Consider the following 22,605-nt stretch of genomic DNA (forward strand, 5'->3'; position numbering starts at 1 on the left):
TCAACAGTGTAAGAATCAATCTGTCACACAGGAGGACATGCGCGCTTCGGCTTATAGACAGACAGACCAACTGGAATTGAGGGTCGGAATAGAAAATGGAGGAAAAGAAATGACAGTTGAGGTGAAAGAATGACAGAGAAAGGAGGGGCAGTGATTACTGAAAGACAGCTGAGGAATGATAGCAGAGGTCGGGGAGGAATTTATGTGAAAAGGGAGAAAAAGAAAATGAGATGTGCAGTGAGCAAACAGTCACTCAGGGCTAGACATCGGCAGCAAAGAGGAGCTGTCAGAAGATGCTATCATACAGGGAGAGATCTGCGAAAATACAACAGTGCCACCGATACTTTAAAATGTAGCAGAGGAAGAAGTCGACAAGAGGGAGATTAAGAGACTGAGTAAGAGACTGAAAGGTCAGAAGAACCCGGTGGATGATTCATGGAGTTCAGCCTATCTAACTTCTGCCTAAGGGTTTCACACAGCCTGTCAACCACTCCTCTCTCCTACTGCGTCATCTACAGCTTCTCTAACATGCACACACACTGTGCGCCAATAATTGTTAGATACAAGTACACACTGGTAGGATGAAGCAGGGAGAAGCCATAATCAGTATTTTTCTTCATATCTCTGAACCAGTGACAAGTAACAAGTGGCATTTAGTTTTTAGCCTGTTTTAGGTTATTGTTTTTACTTTAGTGCACATTTGCACCTTGACTCTGAGCAAAAATAAAAGCTCATCAGCAACTAAATACATCTGCTGAATCCTAATGTTGCCTATTGCCTATTTGTTAACAACTTTTATTGATAGTTGTGAGATGTTTTCTTCTGCCCTCTAGTGGACATGTAAGAAAATCTTGAATAGAATAAGCTTGAATAGAGTTTGTGTGATTTTTGGGAAAAAAAATAAGCCAAAGTATTTGGAAATGACTTATTACTGGCCTCTTACATAACTTTTAACAGTCCAAAACCCAGACGTGTTCAGTTTACAATGACATTACAAACAATCCAGTCATTTGTTTCACTCGATCGATCAACCACCATTCGTGGAGTGTTTCTGACACACCCTCGCCAGTTTGGTGTTGATGTTTTTGACCACTGCTGCCCAGTCTTTACCAGCTGCCTCTATTAATATTCAACAAGCTGTCACATACAGATGCGACAGCCAAGCTGGTAAGCCTCACCTTTCCCACCGTCATGTCAGCTGTCTTGAACAGAGAGCCTGATAAGGAGGTAGGAAGCAACGGAGGCGTTTGATGGAAGGCTTCAGATGAGGAGGCGGAGGGAGAGGGGAGGAGGCGGCTGTCTGTATGTCAGGGGAGAAAACATCTCCTCCGCCCTTTGCACCGCAAGAGTGGGGTGCATACGGCCGTTTGCGCCTCCGACCCCAACTCATGGTGCAGATGCCGGCGGTGCCAAAAATAAAGTGCATTAAAACTGGCAGCCAAAGCCTGTTAAGTGATCACCATGACAACAGGCGGAAGGCGCACGGAGACGACATCTCCGCTACAATCCTCCCCCCCTGCCCTAAGAAGCTACACTGCTGGACTGCTCGCTTTCTGTCAGCTGGGCTTTCTCTGCGTCTCTCCTGTCATTTATGTGCTCCTTCTCCTTTCATCCTCCTTCTCCCCTGATAAGTCTCCTGGGAGCTCTTTAAGCTAACAGGCAGTATTTAGTCTGTTTTTATGCTTCCTTGTTTTACATTTTAATTTCACTCTTCTCTGAATCGCTCCTCTTTTTCTTCCCCCCTCCTCCCCTCCCACCTGTTGTTCTTCTCACTGTGCATTTCAACTTGTTTGTGCACACACACAACTATCTCATCTTAAATCTCCTTATCTCACCTATATCGGTCCTACTGCTGTGTGCTGTAATCCCAAAGAGCACTGCCCTAATGAGACCTCCTCCACCTTTGCTCTCCTTTCCCTTTCTCCACCCTGCTCCTTATCGCATGGCGTCATTGTAATCTTCAGGATAACTTTGAGAGCTATGCATACACTAGTGCGTGCACAGAGTGAGGTCATCCATGAGCATCCCGATACAGATCTTAGCAGCAAACCTAGATAAGAAACGTGATGTCGTGAAGTCACACGGAAACATCCGAAGGGGATCTTGTTGTCGGGGTGAATATGGTGACCTGTGCAGTGTTGCCATGCTGTTACTTAGCAGGGAGCAGTTTTGTTTCTTCTAAAGTCTCTCCGTCCACAGGCCAGCATCTGAGAGAAGCATGAATATTGATGCTCCTCACTTGTTAACATTGTATGAAGCAGGGGCTGGTAATTGTCTGTCTTCGAAGTGCGACACGTCCTCTTCAGCGGGATGTGTGAGAAGGTCGATCCCGCTGGGGAGTTCGGCTTCTCTTGACTCATTTTACTTCAAGTGAGAAAAGTAGCGAGTAAGGAGAGGAGAAAGAGCCGAGCGGCGACAGAAACCCGAGTTACGACACGCACTTTGTCAAGTGTGCCGAAGTGCAGCTGCGAGTCGCTTCCGAGTTTGTTTCAGGCTTGTAGCGTTTTCTCCAATGCTCTTCATTTCAATGATGCATTGCTCTTATGAGGCATTTCTAAAGGTGTCCTCACAGTGTTTCTCTTTTCTTCTTCTTTTTTTTCACCCGTTCCACAGCAGCTGGTTCCACTCACATTGCCGTTTTTTAACTGGTAAAAGAGAACGACCAAAGTGTGCGTGTCAGTATGCACACAGGGGAATTTGTTCCCCTTCATATGATTGTGTGAACCTCTGTCTGCTTGCATTCGCCTATCTGTGTCAGTCTATGTAAATGTTTCTGTGTGCGATTTGTGTGCGTTTGAGAGCCAGACCCAGAGGATTCCTGCAAGTGAGCCCGTGTTCTAATCCAGTCTTGAGTAGGCGCATTGATTTATTGAGCAACTTTTGTTAGTTCGGAGAAGCCCCGCTTCCTGCTACAACCTAATCAGCACACACAAGTGCACACATGCATACACACAGCAGGTGATTGTTATCCGAGTGTTGATTAACTGAGTGAAGACTGCAATTTAGTGATAGTTACATTTTATATTTTATTTGGATTTCATCTGTCCTGATTTTGAAAACTACTTTCTTAATACTTTTTCTGTTTAAAATAATCTTTCCTCCTTTTCTTGAATGTATCTCTCCAGGTATTCGGCCTCAAATCATGAACGGGCCCATGCATCCCCGCCCGTTGGTGGCCCTGCTGGACGGGCGTGATTGCACCGTGGAGATGCCCATCCTTAAAGACTTAGCAACCGTTGCCTTCTGTGATGCTCAGTCCACGCAGGAGATCCACGAGAAGGTAGGAAGACGCACGCACCGTAGTTCACTTTCAATGTCTTCCACATCGCAGCTGAACCTTGATGGAGAGACGGAATTTACCCGTCACTCATATCTCCCTCTTCCTTTTTCTATAGCGCTGATATGTGAAGTGCGTTATATTGGCCTCATACACACCTGTCAGTTAAAATATAGTGGCTTCATTATGATTTAATGTCACTTTGTAGCACTGACTGTAACGCCTATATCAGTGCCATTGTTCTAATAGAGAATCTCATACAGCGGGGATGCGGTGTAATTACATTGGCTTGTAGAGGCTCTTTATTGCTTTTTATGCAGCGCCGTAGCTACAAAACAATATATGGCCACAGAAATGGGTATCACCCAAGTGCTATCTCTTCATCTGCAGACAGAGTGAGGGCTGCTATATCTTCCATCGCGCTGTTTTTATGAAAATGGGACATATTAAAAAAGAAGCATTTGCATAGAGATCAATTCAATCAAAGACCTTGGGCGGTGAGGAGAAGGGGGGGAAAGTGGGTAGCTTTTTGTTTGTTTTAACACTGCCTTATCAGGAAAAACATGATTGTAATGTTCACCTCGCAAGCATATTCAGCAGTTCGCAGTAATAACTTGCAGTCTAGATACCCAGAGGGGCGGTATAGATTGAAAATGTCCAATCTCTGCTTTCTGCAGCATGGATGCGAAGATGCAGTGTTGATAACTCTGGGAGTTTCAGTTCAATGTTGTCAGGGCAGACAGCAGCTGCCACACTCCCGTACATATACACTAGACAACAATAAAAAAAATAAATCTTATGGAAAAGATTGGCCGAGGATTGAATATGAAAGTTGCCTAAGGTTATGTGAAGTCTTCTACCTGGTAATCCTCTTTTTTCTCAAGTGATAGGGATACGATAAAGCACACAGGCAAATACCAATCAAGATCAAGTTACAATACCACTTCAGTGAGACCAAATCCTGTATGCAGCACCTTCGCTCCAGCATCATAATCCAAGGTCTCTGATCCCTCGTCTTTGTCACGGTCGTCGCGCCTCATAACCACATGTGGCTTGTAAAAGTTGGATGAGAGCCCATATGGCAGGGAGTCAATATTGGCCTATTACTTTGTGCGCCGCCTGACTGTGATCATCCAAAAGAGGTGTTAAGCTTGGGGCTTGCAGCTAATGACTCTTAATGTAACTAAAAGATGATAGATGGAAAAATGATGATACTGTGTTCAGTTAACAGTTCAATCTCTAAAATGCAGGGGGGGGGAGCCATACATTGCGTGTTGTCGTCTCGCGTCATTAGTTAAACTGTGAATAGAAAGTCTTCACAATATCAGCAAATGTTTACTATTTTCCATTTATAAGAAACAATAAATTTTCAAAGCAGTAAATCCTTTAATAAATGCTAAATGGGGTTATGTAGATATTTATAACACTTTTCTGTTGTTAAAGTACTTCACCCGTTCACATTCACATATTAAATGCTGTGCTTTATCTGTTACACACACACACAAGGACGAATGGGGGCATTTAGGAGGTTCAGGCTCTTGCATGAAAACAGTTTAAGGTGCATACTGGAGGAACCAGGTGTCAGACTAGTTTAGTGGACATACTGGTTAACATCTGTTTATTCTTTGGCACTAACAAATTAACTTATTTGCTTTCTTGCTGCCATTTCACTATTTAGGTGGGGGACTGGGGTAAATGTGCAAGAAGCCACGTTGCTTTAGATAAGCACTGAGGCTGCAACCAGGAAAACTGGTAACCTCCCTCTGACCTAAGCGGCTGGACCTGGCATGTAGTCTTCTGTAAAATCAGCACATCTCGTGTGGATGGATTTGTTTTAGAAGTATTGAAAGATTTTGTGCAAAACAAAACTAGTGAATTGACCCTGTTAATCTAACTAACCAGCTTCTCTTGCGTAACGCTAGGTTAAAAAGGTCATATGTGCTTTCACCAGTTCTTGAAGTCCACATTCACTGAAATTTTACTGCTGTTTTTAATTCCTCTCCTTCATCACGTTAGTCTCAAGGATGTTTTTTTTTTGTCTGAAACTTCAATCGATGCACTGCTAAAGTGGATGTTGAAGGTACAATGGCCAGCGGGGTCAGAGCTTGTTGTGTTATGACATATTTCACAGTATTTTGTGACGCTGTCGTGCAAAATGCTAAGCCACCTTTGTTGTAAGAAGTTTTAAGTAGTCTGTAGTTTTATGACGCAACAGTTTGAGCAGCACAACCTCCCTGCGGATCACTCACGGGATGACTTCATAGCCATAAAGTCCCCCTCCTAGAAGCTAGGAGTGTGCACTACAGTGTGCACATCACCAAATCAAAACTCCCTTGAAACAGTCTATCTTTTGCTCAGCCGGGCTAAATGTGAAACACAGGCTTTGTGCCTTCTCAGAAAAGTCCAGGCGTCATAAGAAATGATAGATCCTTAAAGCGATAAGGGTTTGGTTACAGTGGAGAGGGGGATGTAGCTGAGGTCAGAGTTTCCATTAACATCAACTACAATCAGGCTAGAAGATTCCTTCCCCCAGCTCAAAAACAACACAAGACCTTCAGGATCAGCGCAGAGGGAGACAATTATGTATGTGTGCATTTTGGCCGGTCGCGCATGTGCGTGTAAGGAGTGTTTTAACCTTGAACTAATATCTGGAAGGCCTGTCCAGGACACTGCTCTAATAAAAGCAGTATGGAAATTCAGAGCTAATCTACTAATCACAGGAAAGCTAATGCAGCTTGGCTGGAGGTGAATGTAGAGCTGTTATTTAGGCGCTGACAGGGGCCGGGGCTGATACTGAAGGGGAATAGTTTAGATCCACATCACAGGCCAGGTCACCTTGTCCACGTTAAGTGGAGCAGCGTGAGCAGCATTTCACAGTGATTGCCCACCCCCTGTCCAAGGTGACAGAATTCAGACTTTTTTGGGAAATGTTTCACTTGGTACATCTTAAGATTGTTTTTATTTATTCTTTTTTATTTAACTTGAATGGATTGTCTTTGGGTAGGTAGATTCAACAACGCCACCATGTGGTTGTTTAAAAGCACAGTTAGTTTTGACCTTTACCTGCTTTAAAATAAGTAACAACCACTTTCACTTACACTTAGCTGACATGCATCTTTAAGCTGGAGTTTGCGCAGCCTAAAATTTTACTCAATGCATGAGTACAGCAGGTAAGAACATTTGGAAGAAATAACCACAAGCTACTAGTCTTGATGCATTCTCAATCATCCAAGTAAGTAAATCTCAGTTGATTCTGTTCATCTTCTCCCACTGAAAACGCTACATCCAGATGAATAGAATCAACTTTTGGAGACACAAGCTACTAGGGCAAATGCGGGATACATTCCCTGGAATCGGGAAATTTTGAAGCCTGAAATACAGAGCGGTACAGTCTGGGTGGTAAATTAGTTACTTTCTTCATAATGGGGCTATTTTAATTCTATTATTCTATTTAATTCATAAGGCTTATCCTGCAATCAGTACCTCTCTATCCAGTCACTTATCCAGATCTTGTGTCCGTAAACGCTCTTGGTGCAATTGTGAATACCGTGCAGAACTGAGCCCCCGCAAGACAATATAATGACTGTTTCTACTTCCAGTGCAGGTCTGTTAAATGGACAATGTGTCAGTGTTGCTCGCGGCCATGTGATGTCTGTAGTTCCCCCTCGATGTGAAATCTATAATGTTCACAAATGTCGGAAGTCACAGCAGGCGTGTGATTTTCACAGCATCTCTGAAAGGAATGCGACAGTGTGATTGTCATGAGCTCTTGTATCCCCAAGTGGATTTAATAGCCGTGTTTTGCATGAGTAAACGAGTAAACTGGCCAACGGAAGATACAGATTAAGGAGGGAAAAGCATTTCATTCAGTTGTGTCATGCAAAATTTAATGAATACATGTGTCTGCAGGTGCTTAATGAGGCAGTGGGTGCCATGATGTACCACACCATCACCCTGACCAGAGAGGACCTGGAAAAGTTCAAAGCTCTACGCATCATCATCCGCATCGGCAGCGGCTACGACAACATTGACATAAAGGCTGCTGGAGAGCTGGGTATGAACTCTTTAAATAGCGGCTACTAAATCATAATCATTTTCTTCTCCACATCTGTGCTCGTGTAACAGCCTCTTTTTCTACATCTGAGCAAAGCTCTAATTTGTTTTGTGCTCCTTTGATACGACTATCCCGCGTCGCATTGATTTCTTGTGAGGGAGCAGGTCTGCTGATTTGCTTGTTTGATCGTTTGTTTGCCTGTTAATGGCAAACGATACCTCAGGTGCCTGTAATCAGATTTAGGTGAATCTTGAAGGGAAGATTCATCACATCGCAGTGTTAAAATTGGACTGACCATCTAAAAGAAAAGCAGCGATGAAATAGAGCTAATAGTCGTTGTCCCTAAAGCGGACTACTTCGAATACCACGTATACCGTTTCCTTGTTTTTACTGTATGGATTTTTTCTGAATAGTATCAAAGGCTGAATAAATAGTCAGATGAAGTGCAGACATCCCGCTGTGAGCCAGAATGTTCAAAGAGAGAGTAAAAGACACACGGGGAAAGAGAAGAGTTCAGTTTTCTCCCTGAAACACCACCCAGGCTTATATCAGCAGGCTGGTGGCTCAAAAAGCTCTTACAGTTGACAAAGCTGCCATTTCCCTGCCAATATGAGATACTGTGTCTAACTGCCACCCACTCACCGAAGGCGCTCTGCCTTGCAACACAGGAGTCAAAAGCTATCGTGCCTGGAGAAGGCGGCGCTGATATGACGGCTGTTCTCGGGGAGAAGAAAAAAGGGGCCATTGATTGAGCAGGCTCGGTCTATTTTTTGCTGTCTAGAGACGACTGCGCTGTTACTCCGAGATACAGAGTGAGATGAGGACATTAGGAGGAGAATGAGGGCAGGCAGAAGTGCTTAAGTGTTAGAACAGAAAAAAAAAAAGTAGTCTGTGTTGTTGGAGGAAACGGCAAGGTAATACCACAAGGTCAGGCCTGTATATCGGCTGAGAGGAACAAAATTATGAACACTGCACTGGATAAGATCTTGACTTTACATATTTACGTGTGTATCTTCATATTATTATCGACGTTTAGCAGGTGATGTTTGGAATACTGATTACGTTGCTCAAATATAGACCTAATTAAAGATAACCCAAGTTATTAAGGGATCAGTTCACACCATTATCAACTTTTCATGTTTTTCCTCTGGCCTGTAATGCTTTGGAGATTTTCACTGTTGAAATATTTGCCTTTCTTTTGAAAACAGTGCCCTAATTGGCAGTCGTGATGCTAAAAATTACATTTGGCTTTTCAAAATATAGCATATGTAGATTTATATACATCCACAAACTTTATTGTGATCAGTTTCGTGTAGGAAGTATCTTTCTCTCTCTTTCTTTTATTAAACTATGCTCGCCAACTGTTTCAAGAAAAGGCCACCCGTCTACCTGTGATGAGAGGCTAATGCTAGTGACAGCTAGACAAGTGTTAACATTATATGTGTTCACTCTTCAGCTGAGCTTTTTCTGTGTGGTGGTTCCTACATAAAACTATAAAGTATGTGAATGAGGGCTTCAGAAACATTACCGCTAAGTAGCTTTTGGGTTTTTTTGTTTGGTTTTTTGTTGTTGACGCTTTGAGCATCACGAGAAAAGTTAAATTAAAATCTAGAGAAGGCAGTTATTTCTACAGAAGATATCAACCCTATATGGGTAAATATAATTAAATATACTTTTGGACCAAAAGCTTCCTTTGAAGTTTTTATAATATATGACCTGTGTTATAGTACATAATATCCATTCATGTATCCATCATCTTCTACTTGTCTAAAGTGAGGTTAGGGGTGGCAGCTGCCTAAGCAGAGTATTCTAGTCGTCCTTATCTCCAGCAACACGTTTCAGTTACTCCTGTGGGATCCTGAGATTCCCAGACTAGGCTAGATGTATAATCTCTCTAGCAGGTTCTGGATGTCCAAGGTCCTCACTCTATCTCCAAGACTGATCCCAGCCACCCTACAAAAGAAACTATTTTCATCTGCTTTTATTCGTGACCTTACTTTTTTGGTCATGACCCAGTGTAGCATAAGCGAGGGTTGGAATGTAGACTGACTGGTACATGAAAAACATCAATCCGGCACACCAAATCCGCCGGTCTGTTTCATCCTCGGCTGCAATGCGTGCTGGAGGTCACGCTCCAATGAAGCCGACATATTCTGATGTTCCCAAAACAAACAGTCATTTTCACACTCCCTTGAGATGCTGACCATGAATATCAGAAATCATAGTGACCCATGTTGGTTTTAGCCCTGGACAATAAAATCTCTCTCTGTACTCATATTTCACGTGTCACATACGTCTTTAATGTGCTTTTCAACTCTTCTGCCTTGTCTGTGTTTACTGTTCTATCTTTAGGCATCGCCGTGTGCAACATTCCCTCGGCAGCTGTGGAGGAGACGGCAGACTCGACCTTGTGCCACATCCTCAACCTTTACCGGCGGAACACCTGGCTCTACCAAGCTCTGCGGGAGGGCACGCGAGTCCAGAGTGTGGAGCAAATCCGGGAGGTGGCGTCCGGTGCCGCCCGCATACGTGGCGAAACCCTGGGTCTCATCGGTTTTGGTGAATATTCAGTTATTCGCTTTCCTCTTTTAGCCTTTTTCTGGTTCCTTCTCTTGCTTTTTCCTCTTATTTTCATCATGGTTTTTTTTTATTTACTCCCCCTTCCGTTGCTTCCACTTTTGTGCTTTCATATCCTCTCACCACTCAGTGTGCCTTCTGTTTTCCTGCTCTGATAAGGTTATTTTTCACCCTCTGCCCGTCCCACAGATTATCTCAAGGTTGTCTGTTTCGCCTCCCTGCGGGCTGACTTCCTCTCTCTCACTGTTCTCATCCCACTGCTCTAATGCTCACCATTATATCTCTATTATTCTCTCTTCTTCTGTTTTCAACTCTTCTTCTCTGTCACCACGGTCCCTCGACATCTTGCCCTGCCATGATCAGGCCTCCTGGCAGACTAGATTCTTCCTCTGTGTGTGTGTGTTCTGACTTGATTCCCTCTCTGCACCTGTTTTAGTGGTGATTGTGTGTGTTTGTGCGTCACTCTGCCCTGTCACAACATCACCGGGCCGACAGATGCTCTGTCTTCTCACAAGCCTTTCCTGAGTGCCACCTTATCTCTCTGTCCACATACACCTCCCCCCCTCACACACACACAAACACACAACCTCCTTCCTCCTCTACAGGTCCCAGACAGCTGCCTGGACTAACTGTGCCTGAACAGCGGGTCCTGGCAGGGAAGATTTCTCCCCCCTGTCTCTCCCTTCCTCACCCAGTCCTCCCACTTCCAGCCTCCTCTGCTGGTCTTTCTGGCTCAAGCTGTCTCCAAAACAATATCCATTGTCAGTGGGAGGTTGGGGACATCGAAGGCCTCTTGGCGTTGGTTTCTAGGACTCTGCATATTCAGCCAGCTGCACAACTCTGTCTGCAAATACACAGACTGAAAAAAAAACCTCTAGCTCTGGGGTGACAGTAGACTCAAGGACTTGAAATACCAAACAACCAACCTTTTGATCTTCTTCTCAAAAATAAGTTCAAGCCTTTTAGTTATGAATTATTCTGTTATTTCTCATATGTAAATGTAACCAAGTAGCTGTGGTCTGCCTATCTACCTCCAGTAAAAAAGTGATATCCAGGATAATCCTATCAACTAAATTTGATCCAATCAAACTCATTTTCAACTTTGGAATTTGGGGAATATGTTAGTCTGGGAAGAGACATCTAAGATACCTTTAATCAGCATTTTTATATGAATGAAGGCTTAAATGATCATCAGGGTTGAGTGTGATAAGCTCGAAATGCCATTTTAGTTACTAAATGCAAAACAACATTTTTAACACATTATATTCCCCTAAAAATGATATTTTTAAATGTTGCATCTTATACTAAAAGTGATTGCAGACAAGTATAATTACTTTCTCTTGAAACGTCTCAAAGCAAATTCAAAACAAAGAAAATTCCACTTGCATATTTAGCATTTCCAGTTGGTCAAATCAAATTAGCCATGCAAAGACAGTGTTGATACTGCAGCAGATGCAGATGAGGACCGATGAGAAAATGTTGGAATTCATTACCCAAGTCTAATCCTTCCCACATATTTCTGCAACATTAGCCGATTATGTGTCAAGGAAACATAAAAACTGAATATCCAACCACCAAAGTTATGCTTCCATGTTTTAAGAGACACAATCGCAAGGTAAATAAGGACTTTTTGACAGCCTCTGGTAATTGCACATTTTTCTATGCTAACTGTACTCACTTAAATTTTTAATTAACAGAATCCCATTACATCCATCTTGAAGTTGCTCACAGTGAAAAGTCTAATCACTCAAACCAGTTTATTTGAGTGATTAGGTTTAGTTCACTCTCACCACTATGATCAGTATCATCTCCACATGAAGCAGGCAGCTCTTTTCAGACGATTGTGCACTACCTGCCTGCGCCGAATGGCACACAGACACAACTGACAAGTATTTGAAAGCTAAAGAGAACAAATAACAGTATTGCACGTTATTGGATTTTGCACTTGTTGCATTTCTTTGCAGCATATGGAAAATATCTCCAGTGATATTGTGATGTCGCCTGGTTCCTTTTGTAAAAACAGTAGAGATAATCTGACTTTTGAAACAATGTTTTTTAAAAAAACGTTGACCTCTTGGCCAATTGCCACCATGTTTGCCTCTTCACTGTTGGGTGAGACAGAGCTGATTTCAAGAATTGGTGCTTCAGCCTCGTGTTTTACTGCAGAATCTGAAACCTTTGTCAGCAGAAAAATTTGCAATGCAAAGCAAACATCTGCTGCCGAGTCGAGAGTGAAATGACAGAGCTCAAAATGTTCAGATCCACCTGAGTGGGTGGCAGACCCCCTGGTTTTCGCTGCACGTGGCATTGATAAGTGTGGGACAGGAGGGCGAGGCTTAGAAATAGAGAAGACAGAGGAGCTGACATATTAAAGGAAAAATCCGCACAAAAAAAATACTAATTCTTTTTTTTCCAGTGCAACAAAGTTAGAGGTATTTTTAGATGCCAAAAACTTCAGCTGTTAACTGATCTTATTGTAAATCAAGATTGTGTAGATCTAGTTTCTCTTTAAACCCAGTTCTTTGCAGACATTTTCCAACAATCAGAGAGGCAGAAGAAATCATTGCAGAAGAAGTGATGATCCAACTTTCCACAGCTGCTCCAAAAGGTTTAGTAAACCACATCGTACTGCAGCTGCAGGATGACCTGGTCTGTTTCAAACTGACAAGAAAAATCTTTTTAAAAAATTGATTTCTTTACTGCTGCTGTCTGCATCGCTTTTTTAGCTTGCACTTACAGCAGCTCACACCCACGCTCTGTGTTGTGTCAAACGTGGCCTGTGAAAATTAGGAAAAGTAACGTTAGCAGAAAGAAATGGACAGATGAATCACTCGAAGAAAAGTAAAGTGCGCAACTGTGATCATCGCAAAATTAGTAGTTTTATTGTGCGGTAGCTGCAGCTATATCTGGGTCTTTAGCATTGCACGTCTCTTATCGGCTGACATTGAAGGAGAAGAAGAGAAGGAGTGATTCTCTTCAGCTGTGGAGTGTAAGAGCAGGATATAATGCTCGATCACAAAGAGGGGACCTTGAGAGTGTAAAGGACCTTATCGATCCTTTTTACGAGCAACATCCACCTCTCCATTACTCTGTCCCTCTCTCTCTCTCAGCTGCTGCTGCAGAGCAGAAACTGGCGTCTCCAGCCAACAGAGTGGAGACTCGCATCCTACACAACAAATGGCTGTGAGAGACAGAGGGAGAGGCTCGAATGCTGCACATTCAGTTTCTGATTCACTGTCTCACAACTTCACCTCACATTGGGCCTCATTCACAAACAGTGTGTTTGCACAAACGTGTGCCTAATCAGCACAAACAAATGTTTTACTCACAAATCCGGGATCCATCCGTGTTTTCGTGCCTGAATTGGTTGGTGCACGGCAAACGAACGTAGAGCTGCCTCAGACTTAGAAAATATAAACATACATGTTTTGACTAAATGCTTAGCAGGTTAAAACTGACTTAAAACACTTAAAAAACCCTTAATTTATTAAGGCAGTGGCCAATTACATAAAATAAACACAAATCCGTTGCCTTTCATCCTTGCTGGACGTCATCGCCGTCACCTCGCCACTGTTTCAACAATGTCCTACTTACGGATGTTTGTATAATCTGGTCGGTTATTCCTTTTTCCATAAACTTGTATCTTAAGCTTTTTTCTTATATCTAAGTCACGGTCTGTGCGTCAAGGATTCAGTATTTACCGCTTCAGTGATTGCAACCCGAGTCTCTTGGTCCACAACTTTTTTTTTTGCTTAAGTGACCTTTTTTCTCTTAGAACAGCTTCACAGCTTTCTCTGTGATCCGCCTCTAGGCAAACATGTTTCCTTATATAGAGAAAAATGGGGCCACGGAAGTATGCTGACTACAAGTAACGTGCGTGCACCTGCTGATTTACAGTGATTCTCTAACGTGCACACGATAGTAAGAGCAAAATTGGCTGCTTTCGCACGGTCCACAAACCTGACTTTTGTGTGAGTGCTTATTTTGTGCACAAATTAAAAAGCACACACGGTGAATGAGGCCCTTTGTTTGTTTGTTCTTGTTGTTTTTTAATTTTTTCATCATAGCTCCTTGTCTTCATCTTAAGCCTTTTTTTCCTTGGTGATATTAAAAGTAGCCTTTTTCACATCTTTAATATAATAAAGCCGACATGAAAAGGCTGTTGCGACATGAAAGATGTTCAAGTGACATCCTGTTACTATTAGAAGAATGAAAGGTTTATTTTTTGTGAAGGTTTTTTTTAGACATTGGCTTCTTTTTTGCTCATTTTCAGGTCAGAACTTGTACTTGATTATTTTCTCTTTTTTTATTCTTTATTTATTTATTTTATTCTTTTTGTTCAAGCATAAAAAAGCACTCAACTCAGGGGATGAGCCAGTGCTCAATTTAGCAAAGAACTAATTTTAAATTGTATCTTTAGGCAGTTTGTCAATAGTATTCTGTCACAATAATAAAACCTATTCCCCCCTTTTTTTGGATTGGCAAGGTGGTTTCTGAAGAGCTATAAGACAAAAACTTATATCTCTGCATTGTTTGCAGTGTGTCTTCAAAGGGTTAGAGTGGTGGATGGCTGTGGCTTAGAAGGTTGCGGAGTTCCCATACTAACTGGAAGATTCATGGTTCAATCCCTGGTCCTCCTCTGCATGATGATATTGTGAGTGCAAGATGCTGAACCCAATGAGTTCACTGGAGTGTGAATGTTAGATAGAAAACACTGCGGACGCAATTCTACAGTCCTACATCTTCTTGATACATATCTGCAAACTAGTAGATGGTCTAGTACGTCTTGATGCATGCTCAATCATCCAAGTAAGTAAATCCCAATCTGGATGTAGTGTTTTCAGTGGGAGAAACATTTCGTCACTCATCCAAGTGACTTCTTCAGTCTCAGCTGACTGCCGGTTTCCCCAACCTTATAAACAATACATTGCACAATGACTGAAACTAACATCACTGAATGAACGATGGGCTGGGAGGTCAGTTCCTTGATCATTAATGTGCAAATTCTCATGACCATTGATCAACAACTGACCTCCCAGCCCATTGTTCAGTGGTGCTAGTTTCAGTCATCGTGCACTCACCCACTGAAAACGCTACATCCAGATGATCAGAATCAACCTTTTGGGATGGTCTAGTGTGGTCTCAATGGAAGGGGTGGTTGTCAAGAAGACTTAAGCAAGGGAAACAGAAAAGGCTGAGATATGACAAATTACACAAGAACTGGAAACAGGTCTTATGGTATGATGAACCAAGATGAACCAGTGGTGTTGGGGATCGTGTCAAAATTGATGGTATTATGAACACAGAAATGTACCGTCAAATTTTGGCTACTATGCAATACCATCTGGAAGGCATCTGAGCAGTTTAATTTTGTGACATGACAGTGATCCCGAAACACACTGCCAATTCAGTAAAAGCATACCTGGATAGAAAACACACACAAACCATGGAGCGGTCGGACCTCAACATTACTGAAGCAGTGTGGGATTATTTTGACAGCGAACAGAACAAAAGGCAGCCAACATCCAAAGAAGAGCTTTGAATGTCCTTTAAGAAGGCTGGAGAACTATTTCGGAAGACTACTTAAAGAGTTAATAGTTAACAAGACATGTAAATGATCAGTGAACTGGTATTTAACAGTGCATCTTTTGAACTTGCCTGGCTTTTTCTGGAGAAGACACGCTCTGTAAAAGTACGAGAAATCCCTCTGTGTCTTTGAGCACGTTGACAAACTTTATAAACTCTTTGTCTGTGTCCCCAGGTCGTTCGGGCCAGGCGGTTGCAGTGCGAGCCAAGGTTTTCGGCTTCAACGTCATCTTCTACGACCCCTATCTGCAGGACGGCCTGGAGCGCTCGCTGGGCGTCCAGCGCGTCTACACCCTGCAGGACCTGCTCTACCAGAGCGACTGCGTCTCCCTGCACTGCAACCTGAACGAACACAACCATCACCTCATCAACGACTTCACCATCAAACAGGTGCATTACTCAAAACAAACACAGACGCGCGTCGCCCGTACACGTGTCACCCAGACAGAGCTGAACATCCCATTGAACAGGTGTGACCTGATGTGGGCTTAATGCGGTGCTATCTAGCAGGTAGACAAGTCGAGATGCTGGTATATTATTACTCTGTCAGCCTAGTGTCTGTCCTAAAGAGCATTATATCTGGCAGAAAGAGAAAGCAGGAAGAAAAAAAAAGGACTGGAAACAGCAGCACCCTTCCTGCCTGTACATTCCCTGCTCTTTATCTTAAGCTCCACCAAAGCTGGACACAAATTCATTCCTTTGCTCTGTCAAATGCAATTAGTGCCAGCCCACGGCTACAGCAAATATATCGACTAGGCTGCACAGTGTGAGGGGAAAGTGCTGCTCTCTGAGTCAATAACTGCACTCTGAGGCACTGCCTGGGGTGACACCTGCAGGGCAGCTGAGGAACTGCACAAGCTGGGGACGCATCTCCCTTCTGTCAATATCACCCCGCACTGTGACACACTCTCTCTCTCTCTTTGTCTTGTCCCTCGCACTCCATTCTTCCTGAGTTACAGTATGTGAGGAGATGAAGAGGAGTGGGTGTAGGGTAATAGCCTAACCCAGTTAACTCTGTGTCTTTTCCAAAGCACAAGATTCTCAGCTGCCTCTTAAGTGCTGCAATGAAAGAACACTTTTCTGTCTTTCCTCACCCAGAATTTGGCAGTGGCTCTTAGCGTTTAAAGTGGAAACGTGTGTGTGCATGTTTGTGTATTTTCTGTGTGTCAAAACCACCAAGGCCTAATAAAAGACTGCCTGCCAGCGTAAAGGCTTTTCATGCCCCTGGATTTCAGCTTTTGTCAACATTAAGGGATTACTTTCTTCTGAGCATATTCATTTGATTTTTTTTTCTTCCTCCCTCATACACTTTTTGTTGTGCCTTATTTTTCTCCCCCCGGTAAGCAGCAAGGGGTGGCGGCGCTACTTCATCTTTCAGCTCATCCCTCGTCCTTCATTTCATCTCCTTGGTTTGAACAAAGCCTGCTCTATATCCCACATCTGACAGCATTTGTCCCAGTTGCCTTTCTGTCTCCTAGATCTTTTAGGTGTCAGGTGAAACAGAGATGTCACCATTTTATTCCTTCTTCTTAATTTATGTCCTGTTTAATATGTCTTAAGACATATAATCCAGATTGATGCTCTCTTTTAGATCAAACACATTCATTTGCCTGCCAGGCTGGCATACACACAAAAGTCCATACATGAGCTGTAAAAAAGCTGGCTTCATCTGTGCCTTTCCTGGTGTTGACTTGTTTGTGTTTGCATGCCTTTTGCACTACAGATGCGTCAGGGTGCATTCTTGGTCAATACTGCACGGGGAGGTCTGGTGGATGAGAAAGCTCTGGCCCAGGCGTTAAAGGAGGGAAGGATACGCGGAGCTGCCTTAGACGTCCATGAGACCGAGCCCTTCAGGTAAATGCACACGTGCCAAATCCTGGACAGATATAGGCAAGCAAAGTGATGGGTGTGTAGGAAGGGAAAGACAAAGAGACAGAAAACCTTTAAGAGATAGACAAACAGGCAGGAACAATGGCAGATATAGTTATAATGAGATAAAAGAGAAATCATATGCTTCTAAAAGGATCCTTCAGGGCCCTGCGTGTAATAGAATTGAGGAGATGGAGAGCTGGATTTATTCTTGTCAGAGCAAGTTAAAAACATTTAAAGGTACAGGTGTATGCTTGAGTTTGAAGAGAGGTACAAAAAGAGGTGAATAATCTCCATTTTTTTGGTATCCAAACACAACGATAACCCAAGAAAAGACCATATTTATATAGAATTATTAAAACAGACCTTCTTGGACATTTTTCCTTGTGCTTTATTCGTGAGAAAGTGCCGGGGGCAAAGTGGTGAAAGGCCAAAACTTGGTGAAAAGGCATCAGTAAGTGTGTCATAACATGCAATCAGCTAATTAAGAGTGAAAGTGTACAGCTTAATTTGAAGTATAATCAATAAATCTATAATTTCTTCATTTTGGCAAATGAATGAATGAGTTACAAGTACTGCTGAATTGATTTAATAACTATTCAAATGACATCTTGACACTTGTTGCTTTTGTTGTCAATTATAAACAAATGAATTCAGTTAAGTACTGGTGATATGAATAATTAGAAAATCTGGTAACAGCTTCATCATGAATATTAAATTCCTAGTACACTGTTTAAAAACTGCTGTTTTACACCATCAAAACCCCTGCTCAAAACTTAAACTATACTGGTGACACTGGGTAACCAGTCTGAACTAATTGTAAATGAAGTAATTTCAGATTTATTCCCCAAAGCTCACCTGTTCCCCTTATGATTTGACACCGTGTTTTAGCTTTGAGCTATGAACTGCTTTCACCAGAAGGCAAACAGCTTGGTACGCGTCCCACTTCTCCACCATCCTAAGATCCGTGTTTTCCGTCTCAGCGGGTAACTGGTGTTGTGTTGTGTTGTTCACGCGTCGGGGGCAGTCAGAGAGTTTGGAGGCTGATTATTTCTGGACAGCTGCTCAGCTGAGTGGCTGCTCGAGAAGGCTGAAACTGAACCCAATGAATCTGGAACTCATGCTCTGCTAACCCAGCATGTCAACGGGGGAGCGTTTCATAACTTTGGACCTCCGTCCCACGCGGCATGACACCGATTTCAGGACGCTGCTGACGCGTTGCAAAGCTTACACGCAGAGAACCAGGCTAGGTGTTACAAGGATGATGGAGGGGGAGGAGGGAGTTGATGCTGATCTGTTTTTGTGAGTCTCCTGAGAGGAAAGAGGCTGACAGAAAGGAAGTATCAAAGCAGCAGGAAGAAGATGGTGGCATTTGTGAATAACAGGATCTGACATTTTACCCCTCTGGCCATATTTCCAGACAACTGTCATGTAAACTGTACACAAATAGTTTTTAAAGGAAAAGAAATAGTTACAGTATCAGATGGTTTTGATATACAAGAATATGTTTTGTCATTGGCCTCAAAATAAAAATAATTAATTCTACGTTTGTATTTCTTTATAAGTTAATTAGTGAAGCCCTCCACAACATCCGGTACAGCCTGTTATTGATGTTTGTTTTAATATAATTCTGCCATCATGTTCCTGTTGGAGAAAATGTGCATACTGTAGTAATTTGACTGTGTGCTGTAGTTTTGCTCAGGGCCCACTGAAAGATGCTCCAAACCTGATCTGCACGCCACACACAGCCTGGTACAGCGAGCAGGCCTCACTGGAAATGAGGGAGGCCGCAGCTACCGAGATCCGAAGAGCCATCACTGGTAAGCTGCCGCGTTTAAATTTTGTTGTCCAACATCCATCGAAACTAAACATCCACGGCTTCATTATGGAGGCCCGCGCCTCGGTGCAGTCTCCTGCGTGACCTGTTGCACGTCTTTTCTTTCCCAGATGTCACATTTCCACTTCAATAGACCCTCGGCAGCCTTTATTAGATCTAGACCTCTTAATTGATGTCATCCTCAGCTGCACGACACAGAGCAGAGTGGCTCTCGGGGGCTGGCCTTGCCGCCACCCCCGACCAAAAAAAAGAATTTAAAAAACTGATTGTTAAATGGTCCTAATTTGCATTTGTGTATCTAAGCCTGATCAGTCTGAACTCATTAACACTTTGCATAGCCTGGCCGCTCATGCCCTGTAACAAGTGTAGCCTTCGAGTGTGTCAGATTTATGCAGCTCTTTTAAGCTGAACGCGTGTGCGCGTGTCTCGTGACAGGCCGTATCCCTGACAGCCTACGAAACTGCGTCAACAAGGAGTTCTTTGTCACTACGGCACCGTGGGCGGTCATGGATCAGCCAGGCGTTCACCCTGAGCATAATGGCGCTGCCTACAGGTAAGGACTGAAAATACAGCCATTATTTTCATTTTAAGAACAACAATTTTATCACCTGTGAGCTACACTAAAGTAACATTTATACAGTTGTAAAAGATGTCTTGATAGATCAGTGGAGTTTTTATAGGTTAGCTCAAAACTCCTGTAGAGCCTAGCATCTCATCCGCTAACGCTTCCCCTCAGCAGCAGAAATAAATTCTGTCCACATTATCCCACTCTTCGCCATTCTTGATCTCAGCATTTCCACCTCCATGTGCTTCTTTCACGCAGCCAAGTGAACCAAACTCTTCCAGGCGTAACAACCGGCATCCCCCAAGACAAAATTAATGCCTAGATCAGGACCAGGTAAATACGATCATCCGGGGCCAACAGCCTCCGGTTGGAGGTCCTGGATATAAGACCCTCTCACCTCCTGAGCTCACCTGATGTGTGTCCCTCCTGTAGTTCCCCTTCAGCACTTACCTGTTTGAATGAACACAGAGTAGAGATGGGTAGCAGTGAATGTGGGTTTTTGAGTGTCACAGAAAGCATGACATGAAACCATTGAGGTGCACTTCCATGGATGGAGTCATGCTTCGTGGTTTCCTTCTATTTGGGAATGTTCTTTCCGGCTATTTTCTCCTTCTCTGGTTGATGGATTTTACTGTGATTTCCACACCCATTCCCCCCTCTAACTAATGTGACATATTAGCTCTTTTCCACCAAACAGTCTCAGAAAGTCTGTGTTTCAGGAAGTATTGAGATAACTGCATAACTGCATTTTTTTTTAAACAATAAAAGAAAATTGATGGGAAAGAAAAATATGTGGCTCATTGATAAATAGAACATGTGCTGCTTCTTTCATGAGAGGATTGTGTTTTCTCCTTTTTATATCAATCATGACCCAATCATTTTTAAATTAGGCACTAAAACTTTACGAGCTATGAGCAGATTATGTGCATTTATAGACCAAACAGTATCTTGCCTTTTTTATTTTAATCACCATAATGAAACTGAAACAGTTTCATATTTAATCTAAGATGAAGAAACAAATCAATAAGCAAGGCAAGAAATACTTTCCAAAGTATGTTGATTAATCTAATCCCTATAAACAGGAAGATCGCCTGGAGAGTTCATGCTCCACCAATGCCCACGTCCTGTTTTAAGGAATGTGATCCAGATGTACGCCAAAGTTTAATGGATTCTTCTTTACCTCCGCTCCCTCATTGCTTCTAGCTTTATGAAATTAAAGCCTGGTAGCTTCTGCAACCTGGTTCTGATCTTAGAAGTAATTAACGTCATTTTTTAAAATTGTTTGATGTGTAAAATGTTAGTAAACAGCAAAAACTCTTTTTGTCTGGCCATCTGTTGAGTCTCCCTCTCTTTCTCCATCTTGCACCTGTTTCATGTTTAGACTAATCTGGCTGCATATTTTTCTGGACACATTAAAACGACAAGAAATTCCAATTTTATTCACATTAATTTGGACCATTCTGAATCTGAAAATTCAGCCTGAAAGCTAAGTAACTCTTAAACACGTTCCTGAAAAGGTGGAAAAGAAGTAGCAGTTTCACTAGATGAGGTCTTTGCACAGAATCCTGTCTTTCACGGTTGTACGTGGGGGTTAGCCTCGTGTCGGCACCACTAACCTCTGACCTTTTCCCTCCCCAGATACCCGCCAGGTGTGGTTGGAGTGGCTCCGGGCGGCATCCCAGGGGCTTTAGAGGGCATGGTGCCTGGTGGGGTGCCCATCGCCCACACCTTGCCCTCTGGTACACATCCCTCCCAGGCCCCATCGCCCAACCAGCCCTCTAAACACGGCGACACTAGAGAGCACCTCACCGAGCAATAGCAGCAGAACGGATACATACGGCAGCATCTCATCCGGCCTGTTGACACTCAGAAACAACCAATCAAAGCAACTGACCAACTGGGACCAAGAGACAGTGAAACGACACAAGCGGCTGCCTGCTAAAAATCCAGCCAGCAACTGGGAACAAAAGAAGTGTTCCGGGAAATTTGTACTTTTAACCCTTTTAGTTTTTACTCTCTGTCTCTTTGGGTTCAGTTACCGACTTTACTCTTTGATGATGATGTATTTTTGTCTTTCTTTGGGACATGCCTATGATTGTGGACACAGAGTCCAGTGTTTTTAGTGCTCCGGGATTACCCGATGAGACTCTGTTCAGCTGCCCCCACTGTTCCACCCACCTCAGAGCTCATGGGAAATGTAAGCCCACTTCTAAACACACCAACTGAACAAGAGAAAAAAAAAAAGAAAAAAAACCTTTGGCATCATGTGTTACTGGATCGTATGACCCCTGACAGCGCTCCTAATCTTCCCCGCCTCTTCTTCACCCAGCTCCAATCCTCATTATGTAACAAGTGTGTGTTATTTAGGCCCCCAATTATGCCTCAGAAGAGAATTATTATTAATATTGTTTTTTTTCTTTTTATCATCAGTGTGAATGACTAAAAATGGATTATCAGCTTATATATATTTATCAAATTAAAGAAAAAGATTGTTCATCAATTATAGTAATCAAAAGTGGGCTTTAACCCTTTCCTGGCAGTGGTACATTTGACACCTGTCACAGCTGGAGTTACAGCTTTTCACCACTAGAGGGCACTTGTACACAGTGTGAGAATTTTTGAGTTTTAAGTGTCTCCAACTTACTACTTTTTAAAGCAGTTGGTGATTAACACTAAAGCCATTCATTAAACACGTAATTGCAGCTGAAGCTTTTGAAAATAAAAGTTATTTTGTACTTTTAGTTCCTAAAAGCTCAGCGATGCATCCAGTTCTCTCCAGAGAAGCGTCTGATGGCTAATTAATCATAATGGCAGTCTTGTTAGACATGGTGACCCGGTCC

The 22,605-nt window shown here is 42.8% G+C and overlaps 1 protein-coding gene across 5 annotated transcripts in view; it reads left to right on the top strand.

Annotated features, from left to right (window-relative positions):
- The window catches only part of ctbp2l (C-terminal binding protein 2, like), a 95,239-nt gene extending 72,784 nt beyond the window's left edge, over positions 1 to 22,455 (top strand). For 4 of the 5 annotated variants that reach the window (XM_084937467.1, XM_084937468.1, XM_084937465.1 and 1 more), the window contains 8 exons: positions 3,126 to 3,280; positions 7,187 to 7,331; positions 9,684 to 9,890; positions 15,670 to 15,884; positions 17,218 to 17,348; positions 19,056 to 19,183; positions 19,636 to 19,753; positions 21,404 to 22,455. In XM_084937467.1, the coding sequence (XP_084793593.1) occupies positions 3,126 to 3,280; positions 7,187 to 7,331; positions 9,684 to 9,890; positions 15,670 to 15,884; positions 17,218 to 17,348; positions 19,056 to 19,183; positions 19,636 to 19,753; positions 21,404 to 21,584 (1,280 nt within the window). In that variant the 3' untranslated portion in view covers positions 21,585 to 22,455. Of the gene's footprint in view, positions 1 to 3,125; positions 3,281 to 7,186; positions 7,332 to 9,683; positions 9,891 to 15,669; positions 15,885 to 17,217; positions 17,349 to 19,055; positions 19,184 to 19,635; positions 19,754 to 20,023; positions 20,099 to 21,403 lie in introns of all 5 variants that reach the window. The other variant, XM_084937466.1, reaches the window with a different exon arrangement.
- Positions 22,456 to 22,605: the final 150 nt, after the last annotated feature.

The sequence above is a fragment of the Perissodus microlepis genome, chromosome 8 (genome assembly GCF_051167445.1).
Source record: "Perissodus microlepis isolate ML-2025 ecotype Zambia chromosome 8, ASM5116744v1, whole genome shotgun sequence".
Taxonomy (NCBI): Eukaryota; Metazoa; Chordata; class Actinopteri; order Cichliformes; family Cichlidae; genus Perissodus; species Perissodus microlepis.